Raw genomic sequence first — 24,245 nt, forward strand, 5'->3', positions numbered from 1 at the left:
TTTTGCCTACTTCACAATGTCACCTAGGGCACCCTCTGCCAGCTTCACAATGTCACCCGAGGCATAGGTTTGCCTACTTCACAATGTCACTTTCAACTGACCCTGCACAAAAATGGGGACCTCACAGGGGTTTCAGGGATATATCCAATTTCAGACCGGTCGGAGGAATCACTCTCCAGTGGTGGCTCCAGCCAATGAAAACAAAAGCAAAAGATCCAAAGTCTTGAGCTGCAGCAAATGGATTTAGGTTAGAAAGCCTGAGATGGAGGGGCACTGATCCCTGAGTTAGAGGGATCCGGAAGAACTCTTCGGGATGGCAAAGAATCAGAGCTGCGTGTAGGCAGGGATATGCATTTCTCCACTGCTCAGGACACCTCATCCCCGCTGCTGCAGACGAGTGGCCGGGCCTGGAGGCTAGCGGTGTGAATATGAACTGATTTGTTTCCAGCCCTGGGCCGCCAAACAGCCCGACGAGTGAGGAGAAAGCGGCACGTAAGCCTGGGCAGATCCCAGACGTGCAGCCGGGGAACTGTCTCTGGCCGGCCCACGAGGCGCTTGAGGGTCAGAAAGGGCCCGCCCTTCCCAGCCCGGGGCCCAGCAGGGCGAAGGTTGTTCCCAAGGCCACGTGAGGCTTCTTCGCCCCTAAAAGCCCCAAGCAGACCGGGCTCATGAGAGAAGAAAGTTAAAGACGCCCCAACGTCTCTATCGCAGCACCAGCAGCCGCCACCGCCGGCCCCGAGGGCACCTCGTCCAGCGGAGCAGAGATCGCGGCCGCAGAGCGATGTCCCGCCGCAGCCGGGACGGGCGCCTTGGGCTGCCCGCGCCGCCGGCCCCGCTGCTGCTGCTGCTGCTTCTGGCCGCCGCAGTGCCTCCGAGCCTGGCAGGTGAGCAGCGCGCCCCTCCGGCTGCCGGCTGCCGGCTGCCGAGGCGGAGAGCTCCGGGAGGGGTCCTGGACGCCCGCGCCGCTCCGTGCGCTCCCGAGTCAGGTCAAGTTTACTTCTCGCAGTGTCTGTCTGACTTCTGGGTGGACGCCAAGGAACGCGCTTCCGCGAGGGGACTGGCCGTGTTGCTCCCGGCCCCGCTGGAGCTCGGTGATGGCCCCAGACCGGGACAGGGGGTGTGCTTCTGCGAACTGAAAAAGTGCGGGCCAGTTGGCAGACAAATCAGTTCGCTCTTGCATGACTCTTGGCTTTGCGGAGCCTTGGCTGGCTCTAAAAAGGCCAGCCAAAGGACATCTAAATATATTTTTCTCGTCATGGCTATGATCCTGGGCTGCCACTGTTTTCTATTAATTGACCATGACTTTGTTTTAAAATGATGAGAAGCGCAACCTGATTTTGCCAGCTTACTATGTTCCAGGCAGTGTACTGAAGGATTTATGTTCATATAATGCTCCCCACAATCCTAAATAGGACTATCCCCATTCTACAGATGAGAAAGTTTGAGGCAAAGATTTCAGTCATTTGCTTATGCAGCAAATGAAGGCAGTGTTGAAATGTAAATGAGCATTTACTTGACTACTCCCTTCCTAGTGAAACAGGTTTTATCTCTACGGGTATTGACACAGGGATCTGTATACCAATTGCCTCAAAAAAAAAAAAAAAAAAAAAAAAGTGGGTTTTGTCACTTCATTCCCAACAAGTAAGACCAAGATTAACTTAAAAAACTTGAAAGACTTCACAAGTAATATTGAGAGAGGATTCATTTTATTTCCTCATCTCTTTTCTGTGCTGACTTTGCAATAGGGTGGGATTTGGGAGAGCTACCTTTTTCCAAGAGCCCCACTGGTTCTTGTTCCACAACCTTCTATCAACAAGTGTATGCACTTACCATATTTCAAGGCCTTTGCTTTCACAATTTGCCCACTTAACCCTCTTAAATCTTTCCAGTCTTAAATCTTATCAGTCTATGAAGCTGCCTGGGCTTCTGGGCTCAGAAATGAGCATTCCCAGGCTCCTGACTTGCGATTTACCAGCACGATCTGGAGGTGGTGGCATCCATGCCACCTCTTAGCCCAGTGAGACTGCTCATTCAGATGCATCTAGGACAGGCTGGAGAGGACCCTGGAAATGGAAATGGTTTTTTAATGTCTGAAAGCCTGGTGGAAAATTTTCTCCCTCTTCTGTTCTTTTGGATTCTGGGGATTGTGTTAAATCTTTCTGCAGATGGAGGGGGCAGTGTGAGGAGTGAGGTGGAGACATTGTTTTTTTGAAGATGGGGCACTGCTTATTCAGGAAAATACACCCAGCAAGAAACTGCTTCTTCTTCTTCTTCTTTTTTTTTTTTTTTGGTCTTTTGTCTTTTTAGGGCCGCACCCACAGCGTATGGAGGTTCCCAGGCTAGGGGTCGAATCAGAGCTACAGCTGCCAGCCTACACCAGAACCACAGCAACATCAGATCCAAGCCGCATTTTCAACCTACACCACAGCTCACGGCAACGCCAGATTCTTAACCCACTGAGTGAGGCCAGGGGTGAAACGCGCAACCTCATGGTTCCTAGTTGGATTCATTTCTGCTGAGCCACAACGGGAACTCAAAGAAACTGCTTCTTAAACTGAGTTCCCCAAATAATAAGCTGAGGCCATGCCAGGTGGTTGGGAGTCAAGGCAGAGCGTGAGGAAACTTCTGCTGCAAGTGATCCTGAGGGCACTGTGCCCAGTCATCTGGAAGATGTTAATCATAGCATTGAAGAGTGGTTGGGGATGCCCACCCTGACCATCTCAAGGGCTGCAAACTCTCTTTCATTCTATTTTTCTAGAGCAGCTTTTAGGGTCTTTGTCTTAACCTCTTGCTGGACTATCAATAACTTTTGGCCAGAGAACAGAACCTTTGCTACTTCCTGCTTTCTGATTTTCTCTGAAGTGCCCACTCAGTACTTGGAATTTAGCGAGTACCTGATAAACACCAAAGGGATTGTAACCCCCTGGAATGAATATCCACTAATATATACCTCTTTATCCAAAAACAACTTCTTTAATCTTTGAAGGTTACTTTGCGGTTTCATTATTCCAGAAGTTGGTAAATAACTACCAATTAGTCCTAGCTGTATATTTCAAACTATTATAGACTTCAGACATATAATCACATTGCCTTTATCTTTCCAGACTGAAAAGCCCTGCTCGTGTTTTTAGAATGTCTTGCATAATTTTTCTGTCATTTGGATAGTGAAGTCAGGTTGTCACTAGGGAAGGAGATAGGTTGGTTGCCAAGAGACATGTGAGGTGGCCTGTGCCTTGGTAAAACTGGTTCTAGATCTGGCTCTGGGACTTGCAGAGCTAGACTCCAGAAATTCCTTCTTTCCAGTTCTCCAGAGCTGATCAGATACAAGGAAGCTGATTTGCCCTCATAAACACATGTCTATTCATCGAAATATTAATTGTTGTTCATTTTTAGCAGACTGATTACTTGCATAGCTTGCTCCAGGCACATTGTCACTATAATTAGACTACATGGGATAAAAAAAATATCAGGGATTCTCAGGCTGGGGGCTGGATTCATCTGCCTCCCACTAGGACTGGACACTTAGGTGCTCCTTACCAGACACTGCTCACCCAGAACAGTTGGTCACTGGTTCCTTTTCCACTCTTCGATAGCTCACCAGGGCCATTTGAGACTAATAGATTGCCTCTCTAGATAGGCTAATACCTTTATGTGGCTGTCAAAGAGTTTACAGTCCTGGGAGTTTTTGGTCTCATTAATTGACTTAGGAGACCTGTAATTGAGACCAATCTCAATGGATCCTTTAGCTCTGAGGGCATTCTTATTTCCAAATTCACTGAGGTGGTTGCTTCATCCATTCACTCTACCTATGGCAGGTCTTCATCCTTGGAAGTCTAGTATTAGATGATGTGGAATTCCAGAGACAGAAATCCTGGAGCCAGGTTTGAATCCTGAGTCCAATAATTACTGACCGTGACCTTCAGTCAATTATCTAATCTCTCCATGCTTCAATTTTCTCAACTGTAAAATGGGTATTATAATAATATCTATCTCAGAAGTTTGTTGTAAGGAACAGTAACTGGCATACAGTAGAGGCTATATCATTAAGTGGCCATTATAACTCACCACTGGAGTTGCTTTTCTCTGAAAAGTCATTATGGACCTCTTGATAAAGCAACAGGATTGCTGATGATAATTCATGTTCTATGAAGTTATAACATATTATAAAAAACAGAATTTTTTCTTAATCATGGTCTAACATTTTGAGGATTTAGGTACATACATTATATACATACATACATGTATATATTCAGAAAGTACTTTCCTGAGTTATAACTGTCTGACTGAAATAACCTTATTTTTTTTCCTAAGTGTAATTTACTAACCATGGCTGCTTTAGAATTTCCCAACACTTTTCTGTCTTTCTGAGCCTCATTAGGTCTTCCTACAGTTCTTCCTTGTTGTCTTGGTGTTTCAGACCCCAAAGAAGACAATGCTTTGTGTAAACTCAAACATTTTCTTGTGCTCTCTGTATACCAGATTGTTTATAAGAATGTACACAATTCCAAAAATGGGAAGAGCTTCAACTAAAGTGATAAATAGGGAAGGAAAGGAAATAAATAAAAGCCTGGTGGGAATTTGGTAAATGGCAAAGAAGGGATGACTTCCAGATCAAAGTGGATGGATGTTTCTCGCCTTCATCAAGGTGAGAACTAAAAGAAAAGGCACTTATTTGAGGGTTGGGAAGAGGCTGAGTTTAGTTTAGGACACGTGGAGTTTGGGATATTTTGAAAAAATCTAGGGAGCTTTTGACTGAACATTTTTTATAGACATTGACAGGGCAGATACAAGCATAGCATCATGTTTATTGATTAGACCTTAGCAAAAAAAAAAAAAAAAAGATCCTCCTTCAGTCTTTAAATTGAAATAGAACATTTTAAATAATTTTTTCTTGGTGATTTACTTCTCATAATATAGATACTATTTATCATGTGAACTTCATTTTGGGTGTTTGTTCTGACACATAGAATAGGAACTTTTCTTTTCACACTTCTTTAGGCATTATTTTTACTTTTGTCACCTGTTGAGTTTTGCTGGATTCCAAAGTACAAAGTATTAACTATTAAAATAAGAAAAAATAAAAAAATAAAAAAGGCAGTAGTACCAATAATGGAATGACTCTCAAAAGATTTATTTTGTTTAACATTTTAAAAGGTTTTTGTTTTAATGCATTGGTCTCATTTTTTTTTAATAGAGTAGGTTCCAGCTGGTTCTGCAACTTATATTTCACAATCTTTTGATAATTTAGCTTTAAGATGTGGCTAGAAAATGTATAAATAATTTTATTATGTTAGTATTTTGTACAACTGTGAAATAGGAATTTACTTGAAGTGGTAAAAAAATGAAACTAACAGATGTAGTGAAATTATGAGGAAAATTTTAGTCTAAAACTGGAAACTCTGTGTCTGTATAAACAACAGATATCATGTTATAATCTTCCTAAGGAAAACCGTGAAAGTCTCTTAATAGAGAAACAAGCTTGCTTTGAAATTTTTCCGTCAGCCCTGCACCCTTAGCTACAATTCCAGTATGAGATAGTGTCGAATTGCTCAAACCAGCATTTGCAAACTTAAGATATCAAAATTCGACTTCGCAGTCAGAAATCAAGAATTAATAAACTTAGGCATGATGGGAGTCAGTCTTCAAATGTGACCTTCCAGCCAGTATGAAAGTTGGGGTTTAGGTGGTCACCAAATGAAGCATTGTGTTAGGCTCAAGGGAGTGGATATAATGAGATATAAGATGCTACCCCTGGAGTTCCCATTTCAGCTCATGAGGTTAAGAACCTGACATCGTGTCTGTGGGGTTTAGGGTTCCATCCCTGGCCTCACTCAGTGGGTTAAGGATCCAGCATTGCCACAAGCTGCAGCATAGGTCGCAAATGCAGCTTGGATCTGGTGTTGCTGTAGCTGTGGCACAGACCCACAGCTGCAGCTCTGATTTGACCCCTAGCCCAGGAACTTCCATGAGCTGCAGGTGTGGCCCTAAAAAAGAAAAGAAAGAAAAAAAAAAAAGATGCTACCCTTGATTCTTAAGAAGCCAGTAATCAAATTTATTGACCCCAATACACACAAATACATGTAACTAAAGAGTGATCTAGGTGAGCAGTCACCTGAGTGCTGAATCAGAATGGAGTAAAGTTGACTTTCTGTTGATAGGACTTTAGGTAAGAACTCTGATTTAAGCTAGCAAGGAAGAATAGGTATGTTTCTAGGGGATGAAGGAATGCGATCATTTCAAACTCAAGCAAATCTCCTGCATTTTTTCGTATTCGTGTTTTGCTGCCTTGAAGCTATTATTTTTTAAACTGAATCCCTTTCGACCTATCTTATGGATCAGGCACATTACACAGCCCACCCCTCATGCTCTCACCTGCCTTTCATTCTAGCTTCACACAGGTATAAGCTGAGGCCCCTCACCTCAGCCAGACTGCAGGAACCCCTTGCTTTCCACCTAGAGGTTCTCTGACATCAGAACTGTTTGGTGCTGGAGCACATGCAAACCTGGGAGTGAGGGATTGAACACTTCATATATGTGAAGTGTTTGACCTATGCAGGATGGGAGCAGGTGGAGAAATGCTTTCTCTTCTATCCCTGTGGTGGGTCTTCAGAGGCTTATTCTACACCTCCTTGGACCATCTCAGAGTACACTCTCCTGCTTTCCCCCCTCCCTCCCCACTTCACCCTCCCCACCCCCTATTCTTATTCCCTGGGGGCACATCCCCAAATAATCTTTGTTTCAGCAAGAATCCCAGGCTCTAATATCTGGAAGGAAGGGGAGCTAAAATACCTATTTATAATTTTGTTGCCTGGCGATTGTTTGTTCATGTATCAGTTATTTTCTCAGTGACACCGATGAAAAGACAAAGCAAATCTAAAAACTAGGTATAAGTTTACTGAGAGTCCTTTCAAAGAAGAAAAGGAGCAAAGCCAAGGTGCACAGAGAGATGCTGAGAGACCATGTTCATAGGACATAAAAGAGAAAAGCAATTCAAGGATCACAATCAGTGAACTATTAGCTAAACCCAATATGAATAGAGTTGCAATTTTGTTGTTTCTGTTTTCTGTCACATTTTCTGCCTCTACTTTCTCAGCTTCTCTTTTTCTCTATCTAACTGACCAACCCTTTCAGGCAAAAGTTGTATTGCTCAGGGTCAAAAACCACTTCCTCTTTCATAAGTGAGGTGCTAGAAAACTCAGACTCCAAATACGGAAAAGAGTGATTTGGGCCACTTATGATTATTTTACAAATTCTAAGACGGGGCTAGGAATTGGTTTTCAATTGAGAACAATTAACTCATCAAAAAATATTAGAATACACAGGTAAATAAAACTCAATTGGAGTGTTTGGGTTTTTTGCATAAAAAGAAATAAAAAAATAATGGGTCTTCTTTCATCTTTGTAAAGGAAGAATACTCTGTTTTTAGGAAGTAATATTCCCATTCATTCGAAATACTTAAGTGACTTTTAAAGATTTCAAGGACGTTGCAGTTAAAAATGTGTAAATCTCATTTTTCATCTTCACAATTCTAGAGAAAATGTCAATACATGGCATTTGTCCCTTCGGCACCTGAATGTCCTCCAGGCTTCTTACCTGGGCTTGAAGACAAAACAACTTATTTTAGACTAACTTCTGTGCATGTTCTAATAAATATCACCTCTGGTTCAAGAACACACACAATTAAATAAGAGTCGTCACAGGAACATTACTCTGTCAGCTACAGCACTCCCAGGATATAGGGTCATAAGCAGAAATGGTCTCTGCCTCCGCAGAGCTTGTATAAAGCAAGGTTGAGATTATAATTATATAATATTTTTCTACCTTTTTGCTGTTACACTTTTCACACCATTAGCCTCACCACATGGAGATTTTTTTTTTTTTTTTAACTAGAAAGCATAAGGCTTTAACTATTTATGGATTTGGAAAAATCAGAAAATAGCATGAGACTGGAGAAACCAGGAAGGTTGATATATAGAGAAAACATTGAGGAATGGAGGGCATCAATTAGGGGTGGTGCAAGAAACTCAGATTGTGGCTTCATTCTCAAAGCACTTGCCAACTTGGTCAATGTGTTAGCAGTAAATTTTTCCTCATTGAATTCTCTTCAGACTGGGTAAAATTTTTTTGATGCCTGAAGGCACAGAGTGGCAAAAAAAGCACAAATTTGCAGAAGTTTATTATTTGTGGTCAGGAAAGTAAGGTAGAATCAGTAATAGTGAAACAGCTACCCTTTCTCATTTCCCTACAAAGCTCCTACTAGAGATGAGGGTGGATGAGAGTGCGTGAGAAAAGCTGAGGAGAGGCTGAGGCTGTGGCATGTGTGGTCCAAAATCAGCTTGGGAAACATATTTACTGTATTTGGGGAGAAGAAAGGATGTTTCTATGGATGTTGCCCACAATTGTCTAACTGCAGTCAACTGACTTAGTAACAATTAGACTCTCATTCATCACCAGGAGCCTATTGACAAAGTGTTCTGCACCTACCTATGTCTATCAATGTCATTATTTGCATGTTGCCATTTAAAAAAAAAAAAAAACTCACCATTATGGTCACCACTTTATGCAGAATAAATTGACTTTCCTGATCAAAATCATTCTTTCAGGGTCATAGTCAGCATTAGCCTGATTTTCACACCATTAGCTTCACCACATGGAGATATTTTTCAAAAATAGAAAGCATAAGGCTTTAACTATTTAAGAATTTAGGAAAAATCAGAAAATAGCATGAGACTGGAGAAACCAGGAAGAGTTGATATATGGAGAAAACGCTGGGCCAAGGTGCCACAATGCTCTAGTATTAAAGTTCTGTTTTAGAGCTCATTTCATAGACAATCTTTGCATCAAGAAAATAAAAATACTGAACTACCTAATAAACTATATGGGGAAAGAATCCATATATGGATGGGATATATGTATATGAATAACGGATTCACTTTGCTGTCCATGTGAAACTCGCACAACTTTGTAAGTCAACTGTACTCCAATTTTTTTTTTTTTTTTTTTTTTTTTTTTGTCTTTTTGCCATTTCTTGGGCTGCTCCCGCAGCACATGGAGGTTCCCAGGCTAGGGGTCAAATCGGAGCTGTAGCCGCCAGCCTACGACGGAGCCACAGCAACGCGGGATCTGAGCCGCGCCTGCAACTTACACCACAGCTCACGGCAATGCCAGATTCTTAACTCACTGGGCAAGGCCAGGGATCGAACCCACAACTTTATGGTTCCTAGTCGGATTCATTAACCACTGAACCACGACGGGAACTCCAAAATTTTTTTTAAAAAATAAATAAAATATTGAGTCTTTTGAATTTTGAAAGCAGATAACCCTATTTAATTATTTAATCTGAGGCTTCTAGTATCTTAACCACTAAAAACTTATTATGCCCAAAACTAAACTCATATTCTTTCCCACACCTGCTTCCCATCTGCTCCCTCTCTCAGTAATGATACAGCATCCATCTGCTACCAGCCTAGAACCCAAGTCATTCAGGCCTCCTCCCACCTCTTTGATGACCTGAATGCAAAGTTTGTCTTCAACCTGAGCAGCGGTGCAGTGCTTCTTTAGGCAGAGAAATAAATGCACTATATACTATTTCTTTTCTTCATTTCTTCTTTTTCCTTTTCTCTCTCTTCCTAAGTATCCCTTTCTTTCATAGCTATTTATTGAGTACCTGTTGTGGGCCAGATACTCTACTAAGTGCTGAGGAAACAGTCTCTGGCCTTGAGTTTACAGGCTAGGAGCAGGGGCAGACATGTAAATTACAGAATGATGTGATAAGATCAGAAGATGTACATACCATGTGCATTGGGCTTGTAGAGCAAGTCAGCCCCTACAAAGCGGGTGATGCTTCCTGTGTCTTAAATAGCAATTTTGAGGAGTTCCCATCCTGGCTCAGCAGTTAACTGAAATTGACTAGTATCCTTGAGAACACAGGTTCGATCCCTGGCCTTGCTCAGTGGGTTAAGGACCCCATGTTGCCGTGAGCTGTGGTGTAGGTCACAGACATGGCTCAGATCCCAAGTTTCTACGGCTATGGCTTAAGCTGGCAGCTACAGCTCCAATTCAACCCCTAGCCTGGGAATGTCCATATGTCGCAGGTACAGCCCTAAAAAGATAAATAAACAAGTAAATAGCAATTTTGAGACTGCTAGTTAACAAGAGAGAAAATCACAGGCAGAGGAAAGAGCATATGCAAATCAGAGGTGCTGGCCCAGCTCATGGCAGGTTGAAGAGCTGTGTGTAATGGTTTCTGGATCACAAAGTACAAGGAGTGGTGGATGGATCTGGGTAGGTATAGGCAGGTAGAAGGTCTGAAAGGCCAAGAGGGTAAGCTGAAAAAATTTTATTTCTAAGTAGAAGCCACTGAAGATTTTTGATAATCGAGTGAAATAAATCAGTTTTGCGTTTTAGAAAGGTCAATGTGGCAGAGTATGAAGAATAGATTAAAAGTCAGAGAGACCTGAAAACAGGCCTCTTCAGAGTTAAGGCTAGTGGTGATACCAAAATTAGCATGGAAATGTAGAGTTAATGAGACATTTACTAGTGGGAGAGGTATTTAGGAGGTTTTGGTTAAACATGAGATATGCAGGAGAGAGGAGACTCAGATGGACTTGAGTTTCAGGCTGAAAGATCACAGAGCTGGAAAGCAGAGGATGGAGGATGGATAGGGAGAGAATATTAATTTCTTTGGATATTTTAAGTTTCTGGTGCTAGTGGAATCATCCAGATGGTGTTATCCATTATGCTGTTGGGTAGATAAGAGGGAGCCATGGGAGAAACAGGTGGAAGGCAAGCAAAGGAAGTGACGATTCAGGACAGAGCGATGTCCCAGAGCCCATGGGAGGAAAGAGCTTTAAGAATAAGTGGTCAACAGGGTCAAGGGCTTTCAGAAGCCCATGTCCTATTAGGATAGAAGGATTTCATCAGTGAGCCAAAGAGGGCTTCTGAGGTTGGTTTGCTTTAAACTGTGAGAGAATGGAACATGTTAGTACCTTAAAGGGGGATGAGTCATTGCAGAGAAGGAGCTTTAAGGTACAGGAGGAACAAGAAGATAGAGAATGCTACAAAGTTCCCAAGGAAAAGTGGTGGGATCCAGAACATGGGTAAAGGGATTGAAGTGAGCAAGCAGGGAGAGATGGGCACAGGATTTGTGAGGATCAATTTACAAAATCATCGAGGATGTGAGGAAGTCCCAGGTGATTTGCAGTCTTCTGCAAAATAGGAATCCAATGTCATATGTGAAGAATTAAGCAAGAGAGATAAGATTGGAAGCAAGAAAATACGGATGCTTTAGGCCAGCTCTTGAGGGGGATGAAAGGGTTGCAGACAAGGAACATGAACCCTGTACTTGGTTGAGTGAAAAGGTGGGCAAGAGCCCTGGCTCCTACTTAACCCAGGATCCCATCTTTAAGGATGAAGCACTGAGACCCACCCCTGTGGTACTCAACTACGCCTGTACCTTGGACCTGGTTCCTTGTGCTCTGGACTCAACCCCCTTGATCAAGGCTCTGGTTTTTCCCCACTTGTAACAAAGACAGACTATAATGTGGTAGATTTTCCAATCCTAATAGAATGGAACTCAATATGCTAGAATTGTTGGTTACATTACATTCAGAATGGATACGCAATGGTGTCCTACATACAGCATGAGAAACTATATCCCTTCTTTTGGGATAGTCCATGATGGAAGATAATATAAAAAGAACAATATATATATATATATATATATATATATATATATATATATATATACATGAGAGAGAGAGAGACTGGGTCACTTTGCGGTACAGTAGAAACTGGCACAACATTGTAAACTGACGATACTTTAACAAGAAAATGTTTCTTCAAATTGCATCAGCACATCAGTTCAATGACATCTTACCCTACTCACCCTTTTTTCTTTTCTTTCCAGGGGTCTACTATGCAACTGCGTACTGGATGCCTACTGAGAAGAGAATGCTAGTCAAAAATGTTCTGGACAGGAATGGGGATGCCTACGGTTTTTACAATGACTCTATGAAAACCACAGGCTGGGGCATCCTTGAGATCAGAGCGGGGTACGGTTCTCAATCCCTAAGCAATAATATCATCATGTTCGCAGCCGGCTATTTGGAGGGTTACCTCACTGCCCCGTAAGTACCCAGTCATGGTGGAGAACTGACTGGCAACCTCTGTCTCGCTCTTTGTTCCACATTAGCCTTTGTCTTCCTGGCATTGTACACTAGAACTGAAAAGTCGCAGTGGTCCTTCTCATATGATAGAAACATTATCAGAATTACATTTGTACCTAGAGCCAGTCCCTGCCTGGAAGGAGCAAAGCCCCCGCTTGTGGCGCTAAACCTTTAAAAAAACCTTTCCTTCTCATGAAACTGTTTTAAAAGACCGCTAAGCCATTCCATCTTACTAGCCATTTATTGTGGGGGTAGAAAGCCAATAGAGGTGGAGTGGCTCCTAGAGAACCACAAAACAGAAAAGATGAATTAAAAATTAATTCAGGGAGCTCCCATCGTGGCTCAGCGGGTTACAAATTTGCCTAGTATCCATGAGGATGCAGGTTTGATCCCTCATGTCATTCAGTGGGTTAAGGATCTGGCGTTGCTGTGGCTGTGGTGTAGGCCGGCACCTGCAGCTCCAATTTGATCCCTAGTCTGGGAATTTTCATATGCTACAGGTGCAGCCCTAAAAAGCAAAATAATAATAATAATTATTATTAATTCAAAATAAAATGTAAGATGCTTATTTTCCACCATCTGAGAACAATAGTTTCAAATGGGCAAAGATTTTAAATTAAAATTTTAATGTCTAACATGAATGTGCTTTCCAGTTCTATTGTCATTTGATTCTTGTCTTCTTCCCTTGTCTTATGAAAATAACAAAAAATGCAGTTAATAGTAATTAGATCATGACGACTCATTTTTAGAAAACAGCTCTTTAAGGAAACTTGCAAGTCATTTAAGCAAGTTATTCTTCCTTTGCTATAAATGTCTTGAGGACTTGGCTTTCTTCTTTTATTCTCTGTGACCTAGATTGTTGAGTGCAGTTCTGTGCTGTTACTGCCTTAGTCATAGTAAGCGCAGTGCCAATCTGAATCTGCCTGAGTACTGGCGATTATATCAAATGTTGAATGACTAATTACTGGGCTCTGGTTGCTCTTTTTTTTTTTAATTTAAACTAAAAATCCCTATTTTTATTTTTATACCAAATTTTTGCTACCCTACTGTACAAGTCTCCTTAATGTGGGGGGGGGGACTCTAAATTTGGAAATGTAGAAAACTGTATAAACTGAATATGGTTTTTAAAACGTTTAAAACTGTATTATACATGTAAAAATCTGAACTTTTTCCTTTTCCCTCCAAGTCTTTATTTCTGGATCCACTAAATTCTGACTGCATTCTTTAAATGGTGTTGTAAGTTTGGAGAAAGAATTCACACTGCAGTTGTGTGAATATAAATAAATTAGATAAGGTTATTCATAAGATACATGTGGGTTATTAAGAGAAGCTATGTATTAGAGAAGCGAGCGTCTCAGGGAGTTTGACCAAGGACACTTCTGGCAACGATGACACTTCTGATATTCTCATGTCTCAGGCAAACCTACGTTTTTGTTTGTTTGTTTGTTTTTTGTCTTTAGGGCCACAGCTGCAGCATATGGATGTTCCCAGGCCAGCGGTCAAACTGGATCTGCAGCTGCTGGCCTACATCACAGCCACAGCGACATGGGATCTGAGCCGTGTCTGTGACCAACACCACAGCTCACAGCTACGCCGATCCTTAACCCACTGAACGAGGCCAGGGATCGAACCCGAATCCTCAAGGATACTAGTCAGGCTCGTTACAGCTGAGCCACAATGGGAACAATGGGAACTTCCAAGCGGGGCTTTCTTAGAGTTCTTTTTTTTTTTCCACTGTACAGCAAGGGGGTCAGGTTATCCTTACATGTATACATTGCAATTACAGTTTTTCCCCCACTCTTTCTTCTGTTGCAACATGAGTATCTAGACATAGTTCTCAATGCTATTCAGCAGGATCTCCTTGTAAATCTATTCTAGGTTGTGTCTGATAAGCCCAAGCTCCCAATCCCTCCCACTCCCTCCCCCTCTGTCGATGGACATTTGGGTTGTTTCCATGTCCTGGCTATTGTGAATAGTGCTGCAATGAACATGCGGGTGCATGTGTCTCTTTTAAGTAGAGCTTTGTCTGGATAGATGCCCAAGAGTGGGATTGCAGGGTCGTATGGAAGTTCTATGTATAGATTTCTAAGGTATCTCCAAACTGTTCTCCATAGTGGCTGTACCAGTTTACATTCCCACCAACAGTGCAGGAGGGTTCCCTTTTCTCCACAGCCCCTCCAGCACTTGTTATTTGTGGATTTATGAATGATGGCCATTCTGACTGGTGTGAGGTGGTATCTCATGGTAGTTTTGATTTGCATTTCTCTTATAATCAGCGATGTTGAGCATTTTTTCATGTGTTTGTTGGCCATCTGTATATCTTCTTTGGAGAAATGTCTATTCAGGTCTTTTGCCCATTTTTCCATTGTTTGATTGGTTTTTTTGCTGTTGAGTTGTATAAGTTGCTTATATATTCTAGAGATTAAGCCCTTGTCCGTTGCATCATTTGAAACTATTTTCTCCCATTCTGTAAGTTGTCTTTTTGTTTTCTTTTTGGTTTCCTTTGCTGTGCAAAAGCTTTTCAGTTTGATGAGGGCCCATGGGTTTATTTTTGCTCTAATTTCTATTGCTTTGGGAGACTGACCTGAGAAAATATTCATGATGTTGATGTCAGAGAGTGTTTTGCCTATGTTTTCTTCTAGGAGTTTGATGGTGTCCTGTCGTATATTTAAGTCTTTCAGCCATTTGGAGTTTATTTTTGTGCATGGTGTGAGGGTGTGTTCTAGTTTCATTGCTTTGCATGCAGCTGTCCAGGTTTCCCAGCAATGCTTGCTGAATAGACTTTCTTTTTCCCATTTTATGTTCTTGCCTCCCTTGTCAAAGATTAATTGACCATAGGTGTCAGGGTTTATTTCCGGATTCTCTATTCTGTTCCATTGGTCTGTCTGTCTGTTTTGGTACCAGTACCACACTGTTTTGATGACTGTGGCTTTGTAGTATTTCTTGAAGTCTGGGAGAGTTATGCCTCCTGCTTGGTTTTTGTTTCTCAGGATTGCTTTGGCGATTCTGGGTCTTTTGTGGTTCCATATAAATGTTTGGATTGTTTGTTCTAGTTCTGTGAAAAATGTCATGGGTAATTTGATAGGGATTGCACTGAGTCTGCAGATTGCTTTGGGTAGTATGGCCATTTTTACAATATTGATTTTCCCAATCCAGGAACATGGAATATCTTTCCATTTCTTTACATCTTCTTTGATTTCTTTGATTAAAGTTTTATAGTTCTCGGCATATAGGTCCTTTACCTCCTTGGTCAGGTGTATTCCGAGGTATTTGATTTTGTGAGGTACAATTTTAAAAGGTATCGTATTTTTGTATTCCTTTTCTAATGTTTCATTGCTGGTATACAGAAATGCAACTGACTTCTGAATGTTAATCTTATATCCTGCCACTTTGCTGAATTTATTAATCAGTTCAAGGAGTTTTGGGGTTGAGTCCTTAGGGTTTTCTAGGTATAGTATCATGTCATCTGCATACAGTGACAGTTTTATCTCTTCTCTTCCTATATGGATGCCTTTGATTTCTTTTGTTTGTCTAATTGCTGTGGCTAGGACTTCCAAAACTATGTTGAAGAGCAGTGGTGAGAGTGGGCATCCCTGTCTTGTTCCAGATTTGAGTGAGAAGGCTTTCAGTTTTTCTCCATTGAGTATTATATTTGCTGTGGGTTTATCATAAATGGCTTTGATGATATTCAGGAATGTTCCCTCTATACCCACTTTGGCAAGGGTCTTGATCATGAATGGATGTTGGACTTTGTCAAATGCTTTTTCTGCGTCTATTGAGATGATCATATGATTTTTGACTCTTTTTTTGTTAATGTGGTGTATGATGCTGATTGATTTGCGTATGTTGAACCATCCTTGTGAACCTGGGATGAACCCAACCTGGTCATGGTGTATAATTTTTTTGGTATGTTGTTGGATTCGGTTGGCTAAGATTTTGTTGAGAATTTTTGCATCTATATTCATCAATGATATTGGCCGATCGTTTTCTTTTTTGGTGGTATCTCTGTCTGATTTTGGAATGAGGGTGATGGTGGCCTCATAGAATGTCTTTGGGAGTATTCCTTCTTCTTCAACCTTTTGAAAGAGTTTAAGGAGGATGGGCACCAATTCCTCTTTATATGTTTGATAAAATTCACCTGTGAAGCCATCTGGTCCTGGACTTTTATTTGTAGGGAGTGATTTTATGACCTCTTCAATTTCATTCAAGCGGGGCTTTCTTAAATTTGAAACAGTTTGTATCTGCCTAGTATTCACGAGTGTGGAAATTCCCCCCACCTGCTCAAGGATGGGCTTCCCATATACGTACGGAGTCTGAGGACCTCTGCTCTGTGGGGACTCTGATGAATCTCACTGAACAGAAGATATTGGGGAGCAGGAAGATGGCTGATCAAGAGTGGGAGGGGGTGGATGGAAGAGAGAGGTCAGTGTTTGTATGTCTGAAAGAGAAGAAAAAGACAAGGAGAAGAGGAGGAGAGGACTAAAAGGAAAGAGGAAAGGAAGGGTGTAAAAGAACAGAAAAGAGGAGGAGTTCACTGGTGACACAGTGGGTTAAGGACCTGGCATTGTCACTGCAGCAGTTTGGGTCATTGCTGTGGTATGGGTTCAATCCCTGGCTCAGGAACGAACCAAAAAAGAACAGAAAAGAGAAGGAAGAATTATAACCAAGCCTCTTTAGAAGAGCATTTCCCATAAGCTCCTTTTCAGAGACTGTCATTCTATCTGCATTGCTGAATAGTCAAATACATAGGGGAGTTTCTTCTGAAGCTGTGTGCATTTAAAGGGTCTGCTCTGCGCCTGTCTCAAAACCCAGAATAGTGGAGTGGGACCCAGGATGCTTAAAACAGACAGTGGCAATGTGTGGCGGAAGAGGGAAGAGAAGGAGGTGGTTATCAGTTTCCTTCCTCCTCTTCTGATGTGGTCCAGGAGATGAAGGCTTAGTACACATTCTGTTGCCCAAGTTTAATTGAGAGGAGGGAGAAAGGCCAAATGCATTAGAGAAGCGAGGTTCCCAGTAGGAGACAAAGCAGGGAGACACTGGAAGGATTCATGGGATTGAGACTCTCAGACCCATGGCGCCACCAAGGAAAGACTGCAGCAGTAAGCACCACGCACACTGCCTCGGCTGAGCAGAGGGGCCGTGGGCTATCTGTGAGCAAAAGTGGCCTGCATTCTCGGAAGCACAGCAGAAGAGCTTAAAATGTCAACCCTCTGGAAGCCACAAACCAGTGGTGGAGGAAGGAATACACGTCCCAGCTAGAGTGTTGTGTGTGTTTCCGGCTACACCTAGGCAATTACATGAGAAGCAATAGCATTTTCCTAGACAAACATCATTTTATCCATTTAAAACATGTACTGCTGGGGACTGTTACTCCGGGGGGTGCTTTGCAAACTACAGTTGCACGGTACCTAGACACAGCCTTGGAGTCAGGGCAGAGAAGGTCAGTGTGTGCCACAAGCCAACAGAAAGAGCTGCTTTGTTTTCCTCTCATCTTGCAAAGCTGTTCCAGCAGCTGCCAAGGGCAGTGGGACGTATAGGGCTGCCACTTTTCCCACATCACGACATTTAAAATGGAGCCGTGTTCCGTACAGTCTCTCGCACTTTGGCGAGAGGAGATGTGAGAGAGAACGGACATTGTGGTCTGAACGACTGACGCAGCCAGATCAGGACGTTGGTTTGCCAACTTCAGAAGGTATAATTTGCTCTTTCCAAGCTACAAAGTATTTGAGAGACCAAAGGAAAACACACAAAGACATATCCTCAAATCCTCCATCATTGCTTTTGAAGCATTAAGTACTTTGTTGCTTCTCTGAACTTTCACAAGACTGTGACAACGCTCTCCTGAGCCCAGCCCTTTGTACTTTATCCTGAAAAGTCACACGGCCACCCACCAGGTGCTTGTAGTTACTTCATCCTCTCGGCAGCAGATCCAGCAAGACCACAGCTTGGAGCGGGCACTCGATATCCTCTGGGGCTTTTCTTACGGGCTTCTTCTTCTTAGGCTCTTTCTTTTTTCTCCTTCCTCCCCCACTACCCTCGTCCCCAACCCCACCCCCAGAGGAGACCCTCACGGCGTCACGTTGACGTCATCACGCAAACAAACGTGCAGTCCAAAAGGGCTCCTTATCCGCGCTGTGAGGCGAGGACAGCCTCCCACCACCCTGCTTTCTTCCAACTCTTAAGAGCTGTTATTCCTGAGAGCCAGATTGCTGCCTCTCCCATCTCCACCTTTTGAAATATTGCGCAACCTCCAAGACGCATCTCAGATGCCCTCTTGATGAACCATGTCCGGTTTCCATATCCATGGGATCGAAGCCCCATCTCTCCCCTCCACTATCTGTCAGTGCTTTGAGGACAGGGTCACCATCTTTTTCATCTTTTTTAGACCCCCAGATACCTGGCATAGTGCTTCTGCCCCCAGCAGTTGCTTAATTACAAGCTTATTAAGTTTAATGGAACTCTGTTGTTCCAATTCTATTAGAGATGAATCAGAAGTGTGAGGTACATGTAATGCAGTGTCTAGCAGCCTCGGCCAAACGGAATTCCTTCCTTCATTTTTTGACTCTCTTGGGTGGCTCTTTAAGAGTTGCAAATTAAGAGTCGCTGATGTCTCACTAATGATGTAAAAGCTGATAAATAGTTGCAGATTGATTTTTAATAAAATGAGTCATGAAACCCTTCTGGTGATAGGTGATGAGCATGTGGGGACCTGGTCTGCTCTAGTTTTTGATACAGTGGCTGATCTCTTGCATTGCTGAGGCAGCTGCTGAAATGACTTCCTCTGGAATTACCCAGTATAGGTGGGTCAACTCTATGCAACAAACACTTATCCTACCTTGTGCCAGGTTCTGGGGATAGTGAGAAAGATGGGGGGGAAGGGTGAGTTCCCAAGGGCATTCTTCACTCTTTTTAAGTTAGTGTGTTGGCACAACAGTTGCTAAAACTGTGATAGGGAGTTTCTGGGAGTTCCCTGGTGGCCTAGTGGTTAAAATATCCAGTGTTGTCATTGCTGCGGCTTGGGTCACTGCTGTGGCAAAGGTTTGATCCCTGGCCCAGAAACTTCTGTGTGCTGTGGATATGGCCAAAAAAAAAAAAAAAAAGGAGGAAAGAAAAAAAAGGTTCTGGCACGATTACAGCACAGGTAGAGAGAGTAGTCAAAGGTGGAAACTTTTTGGTATTTGTCTTATCACCTAGAGATACTTCAAGAATCTCCTCCAGGAGTTCCAGTTGTGGCTCAGTGGTTAACGAATCCGACTAGGAACCATGGGGTTGTGGGTTTGATCCCTGGCCTTGCTCAATGGGTTAGGCATCCAGCGTTGCCGTGAGCTGTGGTGTAGGTTGAAGACACGGCTCAGATCCTGCATTGCTGTGGCTGTGGTGTAGGCCGGTGGCTACAGCTCTGATTAGACCCCTAGCCTGGGAACCTCCATGTGCCACGGGAGCAGCCCTAGAAAAGGCAAAAAAAAAAAAAAAAAAAGAATCTCCTCCATACTCCCTACTTGCTCCTTCTGACATTAGAAGGAATATGGCTCCAGGTCAAGGCTGTGGGCAAAGCAAAGCATGACACTGTCCTACCCTCAAAAATATAAAATGACCCATCAACTCTTAATTATTTGGAACTTAACATGAACCACAAAATGATGATGATGATGACTAACAGCTATAAATTATTTTAAAAGTGCCAGACATGGTTCAAAACATTTTATGTATGTTAAATTATTTAATGGACAATAATGCTATGAGACATGGATTATGACTATCCCCATATTATTGATGAGAAAACTTGTGCACAGAGAAGTTAAATAGCTAGCTGACTCTGGGAAAAGCATCTTAGGAACTTGTTTGGAACCCAGCAATTTCAGAATTCATGAACCATTCTATCTACTGATCCTGAACCTGAGCTGCAACTTCCCCCTCCCCCGCCCACCCAGCTAACCTAGCTGGCTTCAGAACAGCCCCACAATCTTGAATCGGTTCTTTCCAATCCTGTTACTGTTGGTCCTGAAGTCAGTGGTTTTTGTAAACTTGTAATCTTGTTTGAGGTCAAACGGAGATTGTCGGCAACCAAGGACCCTGTTGAGTCCTGAGTTTTTAGCTTTGTGGGGCTCTAGCCACTGGACACCAGTTGCACCTTCCCTCCCTCTAATGTGATAATAAAAATATGTCTCCAGACATTGCCAAATGCCCCTGGAGGGAAAAATCACTTTCAATATAGAAGCACAGCCCTATATTGAAATGGATTGAAAAACTGAGGGGATCTGGAGCTCTGGATGGAGTGGGGCAGGGTGTGGTGCTGGAGACTTTAGGTAAAAAGTATGAATGTCTTTTCCTTTACCTGATTGAGCACTGTAGGTCAATAGTCCACAGAGTTTTTCCAAAAAATAGACATTTATTTTCATTTAAATCATTTTAAGAGCAAGCCCCTTCCTCCTCATAATAGGAAATGTTACCAGAGTAATTTCAATATGAACAAAATACTTTATCATTGAAATGGAGTCAATTCAGAATGTTCTGCTCCTCTTCCCAACATCTTTTCCCAGAAAAGGTGGGTTGGTTTTCCTGAGGCTTCTTGGAGGGAGGGGAGATGTTTAGTCAGTGGCTGTCCCATGTCCTTGTCTGGTGCGTCTACTGAAGTGAAACGATCTCATTGAGTCCTTAGCTTGGGGTTGTCCCCACCAGACCGCTGGTGTCCCCACCAGACCGCTGATGGGGCTTCCACAGTCTCCCTGGCCTCCAGCTGCAAAATCAGTGCCACCTGAAGTGGGGTGGTCACCCCAACTGCAAGTCCTTTGCCACCAGCAGGTTCCTCAGCTCCCAATGTCCACATACTCCACCCTAGATCACACAGGAACCCCTTTGACATGAGCACAGACAGCCCAGGTGGCCGTCTCTTACTTCCCTCTGCCACCTGGGAGTGGGAAACCATAGGGCTTTTGCTTCCCTAAGCAACTAAATCAAGTCACCAAACTCACCTGGACTTTCAGCCTTCCAACTTACCTGAAGTATGAGGCCAGGGCAGAAGGTCCCTTCCCTGTCACCCACCTATCTGTCTAGCTTTATTGCTGTCCTCTCCCTCAGTTTTAGAGGTGATAGAAAGGGTAGATGTGGCAGCATAAAAGATATGTAAGCAAAAGTGTATATTTACAAAAATTTGAAGGAAAAGCACGAGTGAAGTTTATTGAATTCAAGGAACATACAAAGAAAGATTTTGAAGCATTTTAATGTTGTTTACCCAACTGGCAGTAAAACTCTATTCTCACTTTATCAGTTTCAGTTCTGGAAACAATTAGATAAAGGAGAGCTAAAGTTCCACTGTACTAGGGGCTAAATTCCCTTTCTTGGAAGGCGAGTCATCTCCTGCTTACAGTGCTGACCTCCTAGGTCAATAAAAAAGCATCAAATAAAAAGCAGAACTAAGACTTTAGGTAAAGTTTCAGACCAGAAGGTGTAAGGGGTACACCTTTTAACCCAGTGTGCTCCAAACTTAGAACAAATGGCTGATTAAATATATAGAAGCGGAGCAGCATGGTAATATAGCTGGGCCCCCAAATGAGATTAAGCATCTCTTGAACCAGAAATGGCCCATAAAAAAATGGGATGTGGGTCTGCTGGGCCCTTGGCCTGAAGCAGGCAGAGACAGCCACCCCTGCTGGTGGGTGAAGGCCTGGGGGCTCTGCATGTGCTGGATTAAGGCTGGGAAGTGGAATAACCTTGCTGCTCTTGACTGTAAAATTGGAGGCCACAGAATAACTTCTGTTGATGTGCACTCTGGTGTAGAGATTTATAAGAAACCATGAGCTTGAGGGGAGGCAGGAGTGGGGCAACCAAGAACCAAATCAGCCATGTGCTGGTTCAAGATATATGTGCAATATTCTATAGAAAAGAAGTCCCCAAAAAGCCACTATGAGACCTGGTTCTCAGGGAGTCAGATGGGGGTACTTAGGGGAAAATGAGAGGAGAGAAAGAGGGAAGTTTCAGAGGTTTCAGAAGGGGGAATGGGGGCAGATATAAGAATATAAACAAACACATAACTAAAAGTACCTGTGTACCAAAGTCCAAAAAAGCTCAAAGAAATTGAATGTTAAGAAAAGCGGTCAGCAAAATCGACAATAAAATCGTGAATACACTCAAGATTCATTTTACAGAATGGTTTAACTAGAATGATTTAAATATGCCTAAGGTACTCTAAGTTATAAATGAAGGAAAACTTGAGGGATTTATTGAGCAAAAAAAAAAAGGAAGAAATAAGAAGACAGGTAGCAATTTTAAAAGAGTCTATTCAAAATATCATAAAAGAAAATTATGGAATTAGTTTTTAAAAATATCAACAAGTGGGCAAATCCTTGACTAGACAGAGTCAGAGAAGTAATTTCTGAATCAGACATTAGTATGGAGGGATTTACATTATACACTGCCGAAAGAGAGGGGTAAAAATAATGAGAGAGCTGTTATTAGATAGAGTGACTTGATTGCGAAACCCCAACATGTGTCTGAGTTTGAGTCCCAGAAAAAGAAACTGGAGGGAATTGCAGATAAGCAATGGCTGACAGGGTAATAGTCGAGAATTGATAAAAATTGAAAAAGTTGTGAGTCAGTTTGAAGACACAGCCTATTAAAATGACAACATAGTCAGCGAGACTACAGAAAATTGAGGATAGAGGGAATAATTTTTAAATAATATTTAAAGAAAAACATTGATTACAAAAGAATCTCAGCTAGACTGACAACATAACCTCTCATTAGCAACAACAGAGTCAGAAGATACAAAGATAATATTTTTAAAGTACCAAGGAAAAATAACTAGAATGTTATGACCATTTAGCTTATTCAACAGCAAGTTTAAAATAAGGATATTTTCAGATATTTAAATTAAAATTTTTTTACCAAGCACAGGTTTCTGTTAAACTATTATAGACCTGCATTAACAAGAATAGCAGAGGGGAATATTGGAGATATAAGGAACAATAGTTAACACAAGAAACAAAATAGTTGGAGTTCCCATTGTGGCTCAGCAGGTTAGGAATCCAACTAGTATCCATGAGGATGTGGGTTTGATCCCTGGCCTCCTTCAGTGGATCAGTGGGATCCAGCATTGCTACAGCTGTGGTGTGGGTCGCAGATGTGGCTTGGATCGAATGTTGCTGAGGCTGTGGTGTAGGCCAGCAGCTGCAGCTCCAATTCAACCCCTAGCCTGGGAATTTCTTTAGGGTACAGCTCTAAAAAAATAATTTTAAAAAAAGTTAATAAAATTTGATCACAAAAGTTAGACAATAAAAAATATTTAAATAGAAATAATTTTTTAATTTTTAAAGAGGCACTGACCCCCACCTCACCCCCAACCCTGCATAGTCAATAACCCTCATGTAGATGCATAGTCAGCCTTCCACATCCAAAAAGTACATATTTATTGAAAAAAATCCATGTTTAAGTGGACCCTTGTAGTACAAACACGTGTTGCCGAAGAGTCGGTTGTACATTTTATTGCTTCTAAGTTAGCAGAAGTGAAAAGAAGGAAAATGAAAATGTTATCTAAACGAGGAAAAAAAGGAGAGACAAAGAAAGGGATGGTACATGGAAACCAGAAAAGATTGTAGAAATAAGTCCAAGTATATTAAAATCACAATAGATGTAAACGGATTATTTTCAAAATGTTTAATTGAGAAGATGTTGTTCAAGGGTACAAACTTGCAACTAGTAGATAAATAAGTCCTGGATATATAATGCACAACATAGTGCTTACCGTCAAAATTACTGTGTTATAAACCTCAAAGGTGCTAAGAGATAGATCTTAATTGTTTTTATCATAAAAAAAGTTATAATTATGCGATGTGACAGAGGTGTTTGCTAATGCTATGGTGGTAATTATATTGTAATATATAAATATATCAAATCATTACACAGTGTTATATGTCAATTTTAGCTCACCAGAAATGTTTACTGTGTAGCATTTGAGGGATGTTTAATTTTTCAAGTAAGTTTTAAAATAAAGAATCTCAAATAGCCAGTAATCCTGAGGGGAATGGGAAATCATGCCAAATACATCACATTGTTGGAAATTTGAAAGACTGACTGTGTCAA

General features: G+C 42.0%; 1 protein-coding gene across 1 annotated transcript in view; it reads left to right on the top strand.

Moving 5' to 3' along the window:
• Nucleotides 328-24,245, top strand: part of PLBD1 (phospholipase B domain containing 1) — a 71,188-nt gene continuing 47,270 nt past the window's right edge. Inside the window, 2 exon segments of the mRNA NM_001244629.1 lie at nt 328-884; nt 11,909-12,128. Coding sequence (NP_001231558.1) covers nt 782-884; nt 11,909-12,128 — 323 coding nt within the window. The 5' untranslated portion in view covers nt 328-781.

The sequence above is a fragment of the Sus scrofa genome, chromosome 5, assembly GCF_000003025.6.
Source record: "Sus scrofa isolate TJ Tabasco breed Duroc chromosome 5, Sscrofa11.1, whole genome shotgun sequence".
Classification (NCBI taxonomy): domain Eukaryota; kingdom Metazoa; phylum Chordata; class Mammalia; order Artiodactyla; family Suidae; genus Sus; species Sus scrofa.